At 43.4% G+C, this 14,063-nt stretch overlaps 1 protein-coding gene across 2 annotated transcripts in view; it reads left to right on the forward strand.

The window, feature by feature from the left end:
- The window catches only part of Efcab2 (EF-hand calcium binding domain 2), a 114,329-nt gene extending 102,354 nt beyond the window's left edge, over positions 1-11,975 (forward strand). For both annotated transcript variants that reach the window (XM_045131962.1, XM_045131961.1), the window contains exons 4-7: positions 4,519-4,598; positions 5,921-5,963; positions 6,077-6,143; positions 11,843-11,975. In XM_045131962.1, the coding sequence (XP_044987897.1) occupies positions 4,519-4,598; positions 5,921-5,963; positions 6,077-6,143; positions 11,843-11,958 (306 nt within the window). In that variant the 3' untranslated portion in view covers positions 11,959-11,975. The remainder of the gene's footprint in view (positions 1-4,518; positions 4,599-5,920; positions 5,964-6,076; positions 6,144-11,842) is intronic.
- The last annotated feature ends 2,088 nt before the right edge of the window (positions 11,976-14,063 follow it).

The following is a 14,063-nucleotide window of genomic DNA, read 5'->3' on the forward strand; positions in this document are numbered from 1 at the left end:
GCCTAAATATCCATTTGTACAAGAGGCCTCTAGAGGGCAGCGTTGAGTCATAGAAAGATTATTTTTAAATAATTTTTTTGTTTAATTTATTTGAGGGCGACAGAGAGAGACAGAAAGAGGCAGATACATATATAGAGAGAATGGGCATGCTAGGGCCTCCAGCCACTGCAAAGGAACTCCAGATGCATGCGCCACATTGTGCATCTGGCTCACGTGGGTCCTGGGGAGTTGAGCCTCTAACTGGGGCCCTTAGTTTTCACAGGCAAGCGCTTAACCACTAAGTCATCTCTCCAGCCCGTTTTTTTTTTTTTTACTATTTCAAAATGGATTTTTTTCCTTTTTAAAATCGTAAGGCCTCTGTTTAGATTCACTATTCCTCCTTTATATATATATATATATATCTATCTCAAATCAGGCACGGTGTTGTATACCTGTATCCCAGCAGCAGTGAGGCTGAATCCGAAGAAAGAGGGAGGGAGAGAAAGAACTTCTAAAAACAGTAGGTTGATGAAGATGCACATAGTGTCAAACTGTTTTTGATTTTGTAGAGCTCCACAGTGATTTAGTTGGTAGGGCTGGGGGAAGGGCAGGAAAATTGCCCTGGTTTCTGAATGGAACAAATTTTGGAAGAACCAGGATAGAATCTCAACATTTTAAGATATTGTTCCATAAGTAATCTAGTAAACTTTTTTTTTCTTAAGTTTTCCGAACTAGGGTCTCACTCTAGTACAGATTGAGCTGGAATTCACTATGTAGTCTCAGGGTGGCCTCAAACTCTTGGTGATCCTCCTACCTCTGCCTCCTAAGTGCTTGGATTAAAGGTGTGCACCACCACACCTGGCTTTGTTTTTTTTTTTTTTTTTAAGAATGGGGCTGGAGAGATGGCTTAGTGGTTAAGGCGTTTGCCTGCAAAGTCAAAGGACCTTGGTTTGATTCCCCAGGACCCACGTAAGGCAGATGCACAAGGTGGCACATGCATCTAGAGTTCATCTGTAGTGGCTGGAGGCCCTGGCGCGCCCATTCTCTCTCTCTTTCCCTGTCTACGCCTTTGTCTCTCTTGCTCTCTCAAATGAATAAATTGAATAAAAAAAAAAAAAAAGAATATGATCCAGGCATGGTGGTGCATGCCTTTAATCCCAGCACTTGGGAGGCAGAGGTAGGAGGATTTCAGTGAGTAAATTCTTGGTCAGCCTAGGCTAGAGTGAGATTTTACCTTGAAAAAAAAGTGTATGTATATGTGTATGTGTGTGTGTGCATGCCTGTGTGTGCGGGTGTTTGGAGGCCAGACAACAACTTTCAGTGTCGAATGTCAAGGTGCTGCCTACATTAAAAAAAAAAAAATTAAAGGATTTTATTTATTTATTTGAAAAGAGAGAGAGAGAAAGAGACAGATAGAAGGAGAGAGAATGGGCGCACCAGGGCCTCCAGCCACTGTAGACAAACTCCAGATGCATGGGCCACCTTGTACATCTGCCTTTTTGTGGGTCTTGGGGAATTCGAGCCTGGGTGTCATTAGGCTTTGTAGGCAAATACCTTAACCGCTAAGCCATCTCTCCAGCCCAAAAGGTCTACCCTTTAAAAAAAAATATTTTTTTTTCTGTTTATTTATTTATTTGAAAGTGACTGACAGAGAAAGAGGCAGAGAGAGAGAGAGAGAATGGGCATGCCAGGGCCTCCAGCCACTGCAAACGAACTCCAGATTCATGTGCCCCCTTGTGCATCTGGCTAATGTGGGTCCTGGGGAATCGAGCCTCTAACCGGGGTCCTTAGGCTTCACAGGCAAGCGCTTAACCACTAAGCCATCTCTCCAGCCCATAGTCTACCCTTTTTAAAGACAGGATCTCTCATTAGCCTGAAGCTTACTGAGCAGGCTTATCTCTCCCTCCCCAGCACTGGGATTACAAGCACATGCCACCATGCCCAGCTTTTTCACATGGGTTCTGGTGATCATATTCAGATCCTTTTGCTTGGATGGCAAGCACTTTACCCACTGGCCCATGTCCCCAACCCCAGACTTGTTTGTTCATTGGGGATTAAACCCCAGAACCCATGCATGGTAGACAAATACTGTACTGCGGAGCTACACTCCCAGCCCAAATATTTCATGTTTAAGAGTCTCCTTGGTTGGGAGTTGCAGAGTGCCTCTCAAGCACGCGAGGGCATATAAACATTAATTTACAAAATGCTCACTTTGCACCTAGAGGCAGGTGAAGACAGTTGTTCATGTACTGATGGACTTAGACCTTCTGAAACATCTGCCAGTAGATGGGTTTAATTTTCTCAGATAACAGAGTGTGAGGCTCTGCACACACTGTTGTGAATCCAGTACAAACATAAAAAACCGTTGTCTTTGGGATGGCAGTGTGTTCCACTTAGTAGCAACCTATACATGTCTTATCTTTTGCTCAAACAATAAATCCTGTTAAAAGCACATCTGTCGAATAGGGATCTATGAGGCTTTTAATAGGACTTTTGAAAGGGTGTAGAATTCATAGCTGCTCATGAGCGTTGAGGTCAGTAGTGCTTTTGTTCAGCCAGACCATCAAAGGAGAGCCCCTAGGCAGAGACCTATTCCTTTCTAATCCAACAGTGCTGGGTCCAAAGAAAAATATCTCCTCAGGAATAATGTTCTCTGAACGTGTGGGTGGCCAAAGGTCTATGAATCATGTAGGGACTTAATAAATGTCACAATTATTTGGTCCTTGAGATGACTGGCACCTAATGTGTGGTCTCCTTCAGTAGTTTTAGCCAGGCTGACCTGGAATTCACCATGCAGTCTCAGTGTGGCCTCAAACTCAGAGTGATCCTTCAACCTCTGCTTCCCGAGTGCCGGGATTAGAGGTGTGCTTCACCACGCACGACTTCAGTGTTCTTTACTTCGGAGGAAGGCACCACTTTATCCCATCTGTGCAAGTCAGACTTTGGGGGTGTCCTGGACTCCCTCTTACTCTCCCTTACCCACACTGGAAACAGCACCGGGCCCCTCAGTTCTCCTTGAAGCTTTCTTGGCAAGGATCGAGCCATGCTTCTTCCCCCTTACTGTAACTCTGAAGAAGTCACAACCAGATGGCCGTGTTCCCATAGTTGTCAGGATAACAAGGAAAGTCTCTTTTGTGATGATGAGACCTTGTGAACGTCCCGGTGCCCCAGCCTCGGGGCCTGCTGCGTCAGCACTGAGCCAGTGCCTGGGCTCCTGGGCTCCCGTGCTCCGAGCCCCTGGCTGCTATCTGTCTCAACGCCGGCCTCTCATCCTGTGCAAACCAGCCACGTGTCACTTCTTCATGAACGACTTCTCTGCTCTCCACTCCGGAGAAGCTTCCTTTATTCTGTGCTTCTCTGTGCCCATGCTCCATTACTATCACGGTCACTTATACTCGTTCCACTCTCAAGCCAGGCTTGGGAGTACATGCCTTAGCTCCTAGGAGAATAACCACGAATTAAAGGTTAGCTTACATAGCACTCTGTTTTGTTTTGTTTTTTTTAAAGTTGTTTGGGGGCTGGAGAGATGACTTAGCAGCTATGTGAAGCCTAAGGTCCCAAGTGTGATTCCCCAGCACCCATGGAAGCCAGATAAACAAAGTGATGCATGCATCTGGAGTGTGTGTGCACTGGTTGGCGGCCCTGGCATGCCCATTCTCCACGTCTCTATCTGCTTCTCTCTGTCTCTTAAATAAATAGCCGGGCATGGTGGCGCACGCCTTTAATCCCAGCACTCGGGAGGCAGAGGTAGGATTACCATGGGTTTGAGGCCACCCTGAGACTACGTAGTTAATTCTTGCTCAGCCTGGGCTACAGTGAGACCCTATGTCAAAAAACAAAAAAAAAAAAAGTTGTTTTGGACACTCAGTATTGTGGGCTTTTGGCTAACATGTGTCTCCTAGCAGAATGTAAGCTCCGTGAGCAGGGCCAATACCCAGATGTGCTCTCGTCAGTCTGCCAGCATTTGGCATAGTGCTTGGAAAAGAGTAGCTGCTCAATATGTTTGTGGAATGAATAAATGACTAGTTTTTGTTATTATATTGAAATTTTAAGGAGTTTTTGATTTTGACAATTTCATACATGTATATAATGTATTTTGATCATATTCACCCTCATTAGATTCTCATCTCCCTTCCATTCTCACTAAGTCTTTTCTTCCCAACTAATACATACCTTTCTTTCTTTTATCCCTCTTTCTTTTTAAATTAATTTGCAAGCAGAGAACGAGATAGAGAGGAGAGAGAAAGAGAGAGAATGGGTGCGCTAGGGCCTCCAGCCACTGCAAATGAACTCCAGATGCATGGGCCATGTGCATCTGGCTAATGTGGGTCCTGGAGAATCAAACCTGGATCCTTTGGCTTTGCAGACAAATGCCTTAACCACTAAGCCATCTCTCTAGCCCTCTCTTCTTTTTTTTTTTTTGTGAGACACTTTAAATGAGGGCTGCCTGCATGAGCATGGATGGGGCTCTTTGCTGAATAGTGTGCAACTTAGCTGAGGCTGTGTCACCCAATGGTTGCTTTTCAATTGAATGTTTAGGTAGAGGAAGAAGAGCCCACTGGATTCATTCGATATGAAAAGTTTCTTCCAGTGATGACCAAGGTTCTTTTGGAAAGAAAGTAAGTAAGTCAACTCAATTTCAAGGCAAGGTAATGATTAGGATTACACTAATTTTTAAAAAATATTTTATTTTTTTAATTTATTTGAGAGAGGGAGAGAGGCGGGGGGGGGGAGAGTGGGAGAGAGAGAGAGAGAGAGAGAGAGAGAGAGAGAGAGAGAGAGAGAGAATGGGTATACCAGGGCTTCCAGCCACTGCAAACGAACTCTAGACTCATGCGCCACCTTATGCATCTGGCCCATGTGGGTCCTAGGGAATCGAACCAAGGCTCTTTAGCTTTGCAGGCAAGCACCTTAACCACTAAGCCATCTCTCCAGCCCAGGATTACATTGATTTTAAAAGCACTTGGCTGTGCTAGGCATGGTGGCGCACACCTTTAATCCCAGAACTCAAGAGGCATAAATAGAAAGATTGCAGTGAGTTGAGGCCACCCTGAGACTACAGAGTGAATTCCAGGTCAGCCTGGGCTAGAGTGAGGCCCTACCTCAAAAGACCAAAACCAAAAACACAGAACAAAACAAACCACTTGGCTTAGTCAAGAATGGTAACTCCCACCCTGAGACTACAGAGTGAATTCCAGGTCAGCCTGGACCAGAGTGAGACCCTACCTCAAAAAACCAAAAAAAAAAGAAAAAGAATGGTAACTCATGCCTACAATTCCAGCACTTAGAAGGCTGAGGCAGGAGGGTTGCCATGATTTCAGGCCAAGTTCAGTTACATAGTCAGTTTCAGGCTAGCCTGGGCTATAGAATGAGACCTCGTCTGAAAATAATGCAAAACTGCCTGGCTTCTATTTTTCTTAGCCAGTATGCCTTAGGGAAGCTTCCTTTGGCCTTTAGTGTTCTTCTGAGTTACCAGTTTAGGTGTGAGCTGAGAAACATCAACCAAATATTAGTATTAATCCAAGCAAAGCGTAACTAAAGGAGCTACAGAAATAAAAAATTAACAACATTTTCATTATCTTCTGCTGTGAGTTACCATTTATAAATAAGAATTAATCCTCATTATTTTTCCAGCACAAGCAGAGCATTAGCTCACCACAGGTGATTGATGTAGAGGTTTTGGTCCTAGATGAACTGATTTCCATAATGATGAAAAATGCTAATGGATAATACCAAACATGCCAGTAACTTTGTGCTAACTCTGTCCTGTGAGGATAAGGTACTGCTGACTTTCATATCCAGAAATGCAGAGACATTTCAGTGGGGGAGTGTTATTAGCCTGGTTTGTTAGTACCTTTTGTTTTGTTTTATGTAGTCATTTATCATATAGAGGTGGAGATAAATATCCTGGCACTAATTTGCTTTTATTGCATAATTATAGATACAGACCAATCCCTGAAGATGTCCTTCTTCGAGCTTTTGAGGTAGTGAGCATTATATTATTGTGTATTTGTATATGTGTAGATGGATGAAAAATCCATTCATGATATAGAATTCATACAAAAGACAAAAATATATATTTGCCTTTCCCTCCTAGGTTTTAGATACGGCTAAGCATGGATTTCTGACTAAGGAGGAACTGATCAAGTATATGACTGAAGAAGGTAAGAGTGCTGTATCAATTAGGACAGTATCCTATGTAAGAGCTTAATAATTTTTAAACAACACTTATGCAAAAGTAATAGGATATACTTTAAAATCAATTATTTGGTTACATAGAGTTATTTTATTATTTCTATTATTTTGGTTTTGGAATGTGCTTATTTTAAGGACATTAAAAGGTCAAAAAGTAAAGCAAGGATAGATAAAATGTGACATCATAGGATTCTTGGATAGTAGAGGTGGAATGATTATTGTATAAATTGTAGTCACTTAAAATATATTTAGAACAAAAGATATACCACCTAAAAACAAACTATCAATCACTATAAACCAGTGCCTTTAAAAAAATATTTAAAAAATTCTATTTATTTATTTGTTTTGCAAGGAGGGAGGGAGAGAGGGGGAGAGAGAATGAAAGTGAGTATGGACATACCAGGGCTTCTTCCTGCTGCAGGTGAACTCCAGATGCATGTACCACTTTATGCATCTGGCATTACATGGGTAGTGAGGAGTGGAACCCAGGCTTGCAGGCTTTGCAAGCAAGCGTTTGGCTGTTGAGTCATCTCTCCAGCCCCACCAATGCCTCTATTAGACTGAAGATTTGAAATGGAGTGTATAAAAATTCCCTTTTAAAGAGCTTTCAGATGGCAAAATTACAAATAATATAGTTTCAATTGAATGCAAATTTACACATATATTTACTTTGCATATAGATTACACACACATGAGCACATGTGTGTGCAACATACACACACACATACACACGCTTACATATTTCCTTTAGAATTTCTCTCTGTTTAGGTCAGTGTATAAATTTGTTCCCCTGACTGTAATTAGTTTGATGGACAGTCTCTTGAAGCCATTGAAACCTGATTCCTCCCCTTTTCCCATACAGAGGGAGGAGTCCACCTCCTCTGGTCCACTCCCAGATGTGGATGTAGTTTGAACCCTGAACCCTGGGAAGCACTACTTATTTTGACCAGAAAAGCCACATGTGCACCTGTTTTGGGCATTTTAACTCAGGTCATCATTAGGAAACAGGAAGTGAGAGAAGAAGTAACATGAAAATTAGAGCTGCCATCCAGGATCTCCTATGGTATTAAAATCATCTCAGGGATTTACTTTGATGGGAATATTACGACTTTCAAAGCATTAAAGGATTAAAAGAAGTAAATCCTAGTTTATATTAGGCAACATGAATAATCAAATGGCCAAAGATGTTCAGTGTAATTCATATCATGTGCCCACTGTATGTTTAGTATTATTGAGCACAGTGAGTGGTAATGATAGTGAAATCTGATCTTCTCTCAGGTATTACAATCTAATTGAGGAAATAATGTGTGTGTCCCCCCGCCCTGTGGCAAGGTGTCACTGTAGCCCAGGCTGACCTAGAACTCATAACACTCCTCCTACCTCAGCCTCGCTAGTGCTGGGATAAAGGCATGTGCCACCTCACCCCCGTCTTTTTGTTTCTTTTTGAAACAGGGATTTACTCTGTAGCCCAGGCTAGCCTGGAATTCACTATGTAGCTTAGGTGGGGCTTGAATTCATGGCAGCCCTTCTGCCTCAGCCTCCCAAGTGCTGGGACTATAGGCATGAGGCACCGTGCCTGGCTTGAGAGGGTAGAATTCAGTTAGATGTGTAAGTTATTGAGGGCAGGGGTAAGATCGAATACATTATAGTGTCTTAACATATAATAGGTCTCAAAAACTTAATCATAACAAGTGAGCTATGAATGAATGAATGACTGAGTGGCTGAGTAACTGAATGAAAAGTGGATGAAGGGCTGATGAGAGGGAAGCATTGGAGATTTAGATAATAACAGTAGGAACAAACCTTAACACTAACTATGCATGTGAAGGAAGATGGGTTCAGCCAGCCCCAAGGGCCTTGTTGGCAAGCAGTAAGAAAAGAATGGAGATAGACGTACTGGGGCTAGACTGTGGAGGCCCTGTCTTGAGTTTGTGCTTATCCTGTTTGCTCGTTCCGTTTGGAGATGAGTCATTCAGTGCAAGAGAGACTGTGGGAAAGTGATTGTGGTGCTGGTTTGTTTTTAGGTGGGTGAAAGAGGTCCAGCCAGAGAGATTAGCTGGCAAGCTCCTGCAGTGTTCTGCAGTCACATGCTCTGTCGCCGAACCACGCCCCTCTGTCCTGCTAATAAGACTGCCTGGCACTGGGGATGGAAAGAAGGGATTGACACAGAAAGACTCACTCTACTTCAGGACTCTGGGCTGTGATGAGTAACAGAGGGCAGGGGACAAAGATGGGAGCCGAGTCAAAAATGAAAACAATAGCCGGGCGTGGTAGCACACGCCTTTAATCCCAGCACTCGGGAAGCAGAGGTAGGAGGATCACTGTGAGTTCCAGACCACCCCGAGACTACATAGTGAATTCCAGGTCAGCCTGGGCTAGAGCAAGACCCTACCTCAAAAAAACCAAAACAAAACCCCCCAAAAAATTAAAGTGCTGGAGAGATGACTAAGTGGTTAAGGTGCTTGCCTGCAAAACCTAACGACCTCAGTTCAGTTCCCCAATCGCCATGTAAAGCCAGATGCACGAAGTGGTACACGCAGCTGGAGTTCATTTGCAGTGGCTAGAGGCCCTGGCATGCCCATTCTCTCTCTCTCTCTCTCTTTTTCTTTCTTTTCTTTTTTTCAAGGTAGGGTCTCACTCTAGCCCAGGCTGACCTGGAATTCACTACATGGTCTCAGGGTGGTCTGGAACTCACTGTGATCCTCCTACCTCTGTCTCCCAAGTGCTGGGATTAAAGGCGTGCGCCACCACACCTGGCAGTTCTCTCTCTCTTTCTACCTGCCTCTCTTTTCTCTGTCTCTCTATGCTTGAAAATAAATAAATAATAAATCAGCTTTTGCCCAGGACCATGACATCACAGTAATAATGCTGCCAACTGAAACGGGAAAGTCAGGAAGAGGCTGCGCTGTATGGCTCACAGGAAGGTGCTTTACGGTGGCTTCCGAGAAAGTACAGTTAATAATGCCTCAAGGTCAGCTCCTGGGCATGTTAGTGGATTGGGGATAGATCAGTTCTTCTCTGAACAGAATATATGTGGTTTCAATTATTCATCCAACAAATATCCAATATCTCCCATATTACATAAGCTACTGTATTTGATAGTGAGATATAAGATGTGTTATGTAAATAAATTATTTTTAAATTTATATTTATTTATTTTGAGAGTGAAAGAAAGGCATATAGAGAGAATGGGCATGCCAGGACTTCTAGCCATTGTAAACGAACTACAGATGCCTGGGCCTCCTTGTGCATCTGGCTTATGTGGGTACTGGGGAAGTGAACCTGGGTCCCTAGGCTTTGCAGGCACATGCCTTAACCACTAAGCCATCTCTCCAGCTTTGCAAATATATTATTAAACATAACATGGCTATCATCTAAGTCTAATAACAGTTGACTAGTCCAGTAAAATGGTTGTTTAAGAATTGATGTTTTGGGCTGGATAGATTACTCCGTGGTTAAAAGCCTAAGGACTCAGGTTCAGTTCCTCAGGACCCACATAAAGCCAGATGCACAAGGTGGCACATGTGTCTAGAGTTTGTTTCCATTGGCAGGAAGCCCTGGTGTATATATGTATTCACATATGTGTGTGTGTGTATGTTTTTAGGGCCAGGAGAGATGGCTCAATGGTTAAAAGATACTTGTTGCAAAGCCTGCCAGCCGAGATTCAATTTCCGGCCCCCACAGTCTTTTCATCAGTAAGTCGGAGAATATGTATTCTAAATGCCTAGGAATTCACAAGATAAGCTTCATCATTTACATGGAATCCAGTTCCTGCAGGTAGAAATCCCCTTGTGAATCCAGGTGTGGTGGTGCATGCCTTTAATCCCAGCACTCGGGAGGCAGAGGTAAGGAGGATCTCCATGAGTTCAAGGCCACCCTGAGACTACATAGTGAATTCCAGGTCAGCCTGAGCTAGAGTGAGACCCTACCTCAAAAAAAAAAAAAAAAAAAAAAAAAGAAAAGAAAAAAAAAAGAAATCCCCTTGTGTGTGTTAGTGCGTCAGATAGCATTTAGCAGCAGGGACAATCGCAAAAGAAAATTTAAAGAAATACTTACATGCGTCTGGGTGTCAGACACTCTTCTAAGCATGGTTTAATGACACATGTAACCACATACCAACCACATGGGTGAACAGTGTCACTGCCATCTTCATTGTATAGTCTGGGAAACTGAGGTAAGGAAGGGTTAAGCAGCTTCCTCAAGATTTTAAAAGCCAGTAAGAGAGAGGCAGATTTGAGCCCAGTATGTGCCTGAAGCTGTGCTTTTAGCTGGTAGGCTGTTTTTTCTCTCCCATCCTAAATCAGATCCTGTGTGGTTTTCCCTGCCCAAGGTAGCAGAGTAACTACTGTGCCTCACTGTGAGCCAGGCCTGTTCTGAGCAGTGGAGTAGAGTGGAGTGGTATAGCTTGTAGCACCTGAGCTGGTCTTCCTTGTCTCCCCTCCCACTATTTCTGTCTTTTTTTCAGCCACTGAAATTGCACTCGAGATGCTTGCTCCACCTAGTGGGCATGTGTGTGATTTTTGCACTTGCCTCACCTTTATATGTCTGGCTTACTTGGGATCTGGAGAGTAGAACATGGGTCCTTAGGCTTCACAGGCAAGCGCCTTAACCGCTAAGCCATCTCTCTTTCTGTCATTTTTTAAAAATAAAAATTAGTTTTTATTTATTTGAGAAAGACAGAGAGCATCAGTGCCTCTTGCCACTGCAAAGTAACTTCAGCTGTCTACACCACTTTGTGCATCTGGTTTTATGTGGGTCCTGGGGAATTGAACTCAGGCCACCAGGATTTGTAAGCATCCCACCAGCCCTAAACTTTTTATTAAAAAAAAAGTCCCAATTCAAATAAGTTCTGTATTGGAACTGAATTCCAACTTAGCAAGAAAACATTGTTCATAAGGGCCAATTCTTAGGCTTGTAAAGTAGTAACCTTTGGGCCTTGTAATTTAGCTGTAACGATAAGACTTTTCCATAGAGTCTAAGTGGATGATTTGATGCTCTGTGTCTTTGCTTCATGAGGGAGAGTGCTGTCTGTCAGAGTTCTTCCCGAGTTCGCCTCACATTGGTGAAGCCAGTTTCCAAGATGGCTGTCAGCAGTTATGTGAATCTGAAACCTGCTGACTTTTGGTTTTGTCTGACTGCAGTACTAGCCTAGGCTGTAGCAAGGAGGAGTTTTAGAGTGGCTAAGAGTAGCATCTCATGGGGTTAAGGAGACGTCCAGAAATTTGATGGTTATAGTCTTAAGTCTCTGAATTTTGTTCTTCAGCAGTTGTGCACAGCAAACATTTAATCATCTCTGTAATTTTATTAAACATAATAATTAGGCTCCTTTATAAGGCCCTTTGCACTTCCAGTTATATTAATTTAAATGAATAAACAACTTTGTTCTTGATTGTCTTTCTGTCTTCCTGCTGTTTTGGCTGAAGTGAACGGTTCTCTGCATGGTGCTTGGCCTCGGATACCTGCAGGTAAAACGACCCCACAGCTCTGCAGGTGTACGGCAGCGGGCTTTTGAACCTGTGGGCCGTCATGATACACTCGCTCTATGGCTGCAGAGAGAAAAGCCAGTCACACAGCCGGAGACCTGTGTGGCTCCATGGCAATTAAGCTAGCTAGTGAAATCAGGTGACTGTAAATGATGATTTTTCTTTTCCCTTCATGTCTCTGCCAGGTGAGCCCTTTTCTCAAGAGGAAATGGAAGAAATGCTGTCTGCTGCAATTGATCCAGAATCAAATTCAATTAATTACAAGGAGTACATAACAATGATGGTGATAGATGAAAATTAAATGCTCTCAAGACTGAACTGCTGTTTTACTCCTTCCTAAAAATGACTATACAGACTTAATTTCTGTTTGGGAAAGGGCGGTTGAAAAATTACTTTTCCTGACAAATTTCACACTTTATCCTATCATTTCCATATCTGATATTCAGTACCTTGTGACACAACTGCTTCAGGATATCTTATTTTATAAATCTGATCAGAACAATTTAAAACATACATTTATTTAATGTGGTTAGTCTTACAGAATGATAAATTGCCAATGATTTAAAAAGAATCTCAAGTTGTGTAACAGTAAATGTAGTATTTCTCATTTTCTACCATGAAGCCACTGTTGCCTCGCAATAAGTTAAGCTGAAAAAATGAAGAATGAGCACAGTGACCCAGGGCTGGACGCAGGACCCTCGTGAGGGGCGGAGTGGACACAGGCTGGCGTGGTGGAAGTTCTGCTCTCGCGACACTAACACCTCAGCCCTCTGAAGGTGGAGGGAGAGTTAGTGAAATGACTCTTAATAAGTGAGTCCTCCTGAAGGTCAATTACAAACCTCATTTGAGACCAGAATAATTTTGTGTGAAAACTTCAATTTGCTTATCCAGCATTGTATTGATTATAGAATGGCTAAAGGAGTTGAGAAATCAACTGGGTCTAGAGAAAGGAAGGCAATGGAAATTGATGGGACAATTTCTTGCGCTTTAGAACCCTTACCTAGTCAGATTGTCTGTCATGGCAACATTATCCTGGGAGTCAAGAGGATTCAGCTCTTTGTTGCCACAGTGTATAGTGCCTGGGATGGACTCACTTAGCTCACCGTTGGAGAGGGTTGTTAGGTAGGCTTAGTGAGGACCTTTTATGCATCACCTCAAGGTGTGCGTAGCAGCAGCCATACCTTCAAACCAGGAGTAGAGAGAATGCCAGGGCAGGAGAGGGGTGCAGGTTTGCTCCCTCTTATAACAATCCTCTCTCAAGAGTTACTTTCCAAGAGCATATGTCAAAGGACTTCACATTAGGCCCTACTGCATAAAAAATCTCACCACTTTTGGGTGAACAAACTGCTGATTCCTGAGCCTTTGGGGTTGATAAAATTAAGCTTTTTTTTTTTTTTTGTGTTTTTTGTTTTTCAAGGTAGGGTCTCACTCTAGGTCAGGCTGACCTAAAATTCACTGTGTAGTCTCAGGGTGGCCTTGAACTCACAGCAATCCTCCTACCTCTGTGTCCAGAGTGCTGGGACTAAAGGCATGTGCCACCATGTCTGGCTAGTTAACTCATTTTCAAACCACAGTACCAAGTAAGAATACTGAGAAATGTCACAATGGTGAGAGGTGTAGTGTTCGAAGAGCAGAATAACGTTGCTTGAGCACCAGGAGTGCCAGTGGAAAATGTGGACTTCCCAGCATAGGGAAGTAAGGCAAAGGAAAATGAGTAATGTTCCGCAATCTACCTACTCTCACACAGAACCCAAACACCATGATCTCTACTAAAGGTGGTGTCACCATTGCTGTAGTTTGGATCTGGAATGGCCCCCAAGGCCCTCCTGCTAAAGGTTTGGTCTCTAGAATGGTGTTTGCAGAAGCTGATTCAACCTTGATGAGGTGAGACCTCGTGGAAGGTCTTAGGTCTCTGGGTACATGCGCCCACAGGAGATAGTGGGATCCTGCTCTTGTCCTTTTCTTTTTGCTTCTTCATTGCCATGAGATGAACAGCTTCCTCCATCACGTTTCCAGTAATAGGCCACCTCTCCACAGACCCAAAAGCATGCACTAGACTAGGCATGCACTGAAACCTCCAAACCATGAGCCAAAATGAACCTTTCGTCTCTTTAAAATTTTTTTCTTGGGCTGGAGAGATGGCTTAGCGGTTAAGCGCTTGCCTGTGAAGCCTAAGGACCCCAGTTCGAGGCTCGGTTCCCCAGGTCCCATGTTAGCCAGATGCGCAAGGGGGCGCACACGTCTGAAGTTCGTTAGCAGAGGCTGGAAGCCCTGGCGCGCCCATTCTCTCTCTCCCTCTATCTGTCTTTCTCTCTGTGTCTGTCTCTCTCAAACAAATAAATTTAAAAAAAAAATTTTTTTCTTGGGCTGGAGAGATGGTTTAGCGGTTAAGCGCTTGCCTGTGAA

This window comes from Jaculus jaculus, chromosome 1 (genome assembly GCF_020740685.1).
Source record: "Jaculus jaculus isolate mJacJac1 chromosome 1, mJacJac1.mat.Y.cur, whole genome shotgun sequence".
NCBI classification, from domain to species: Eukaryota; Metazoa; Chordata; class Mammalia; order Rodentia; family Dipodidae; genus Jaculus; species Jaculus jaculus.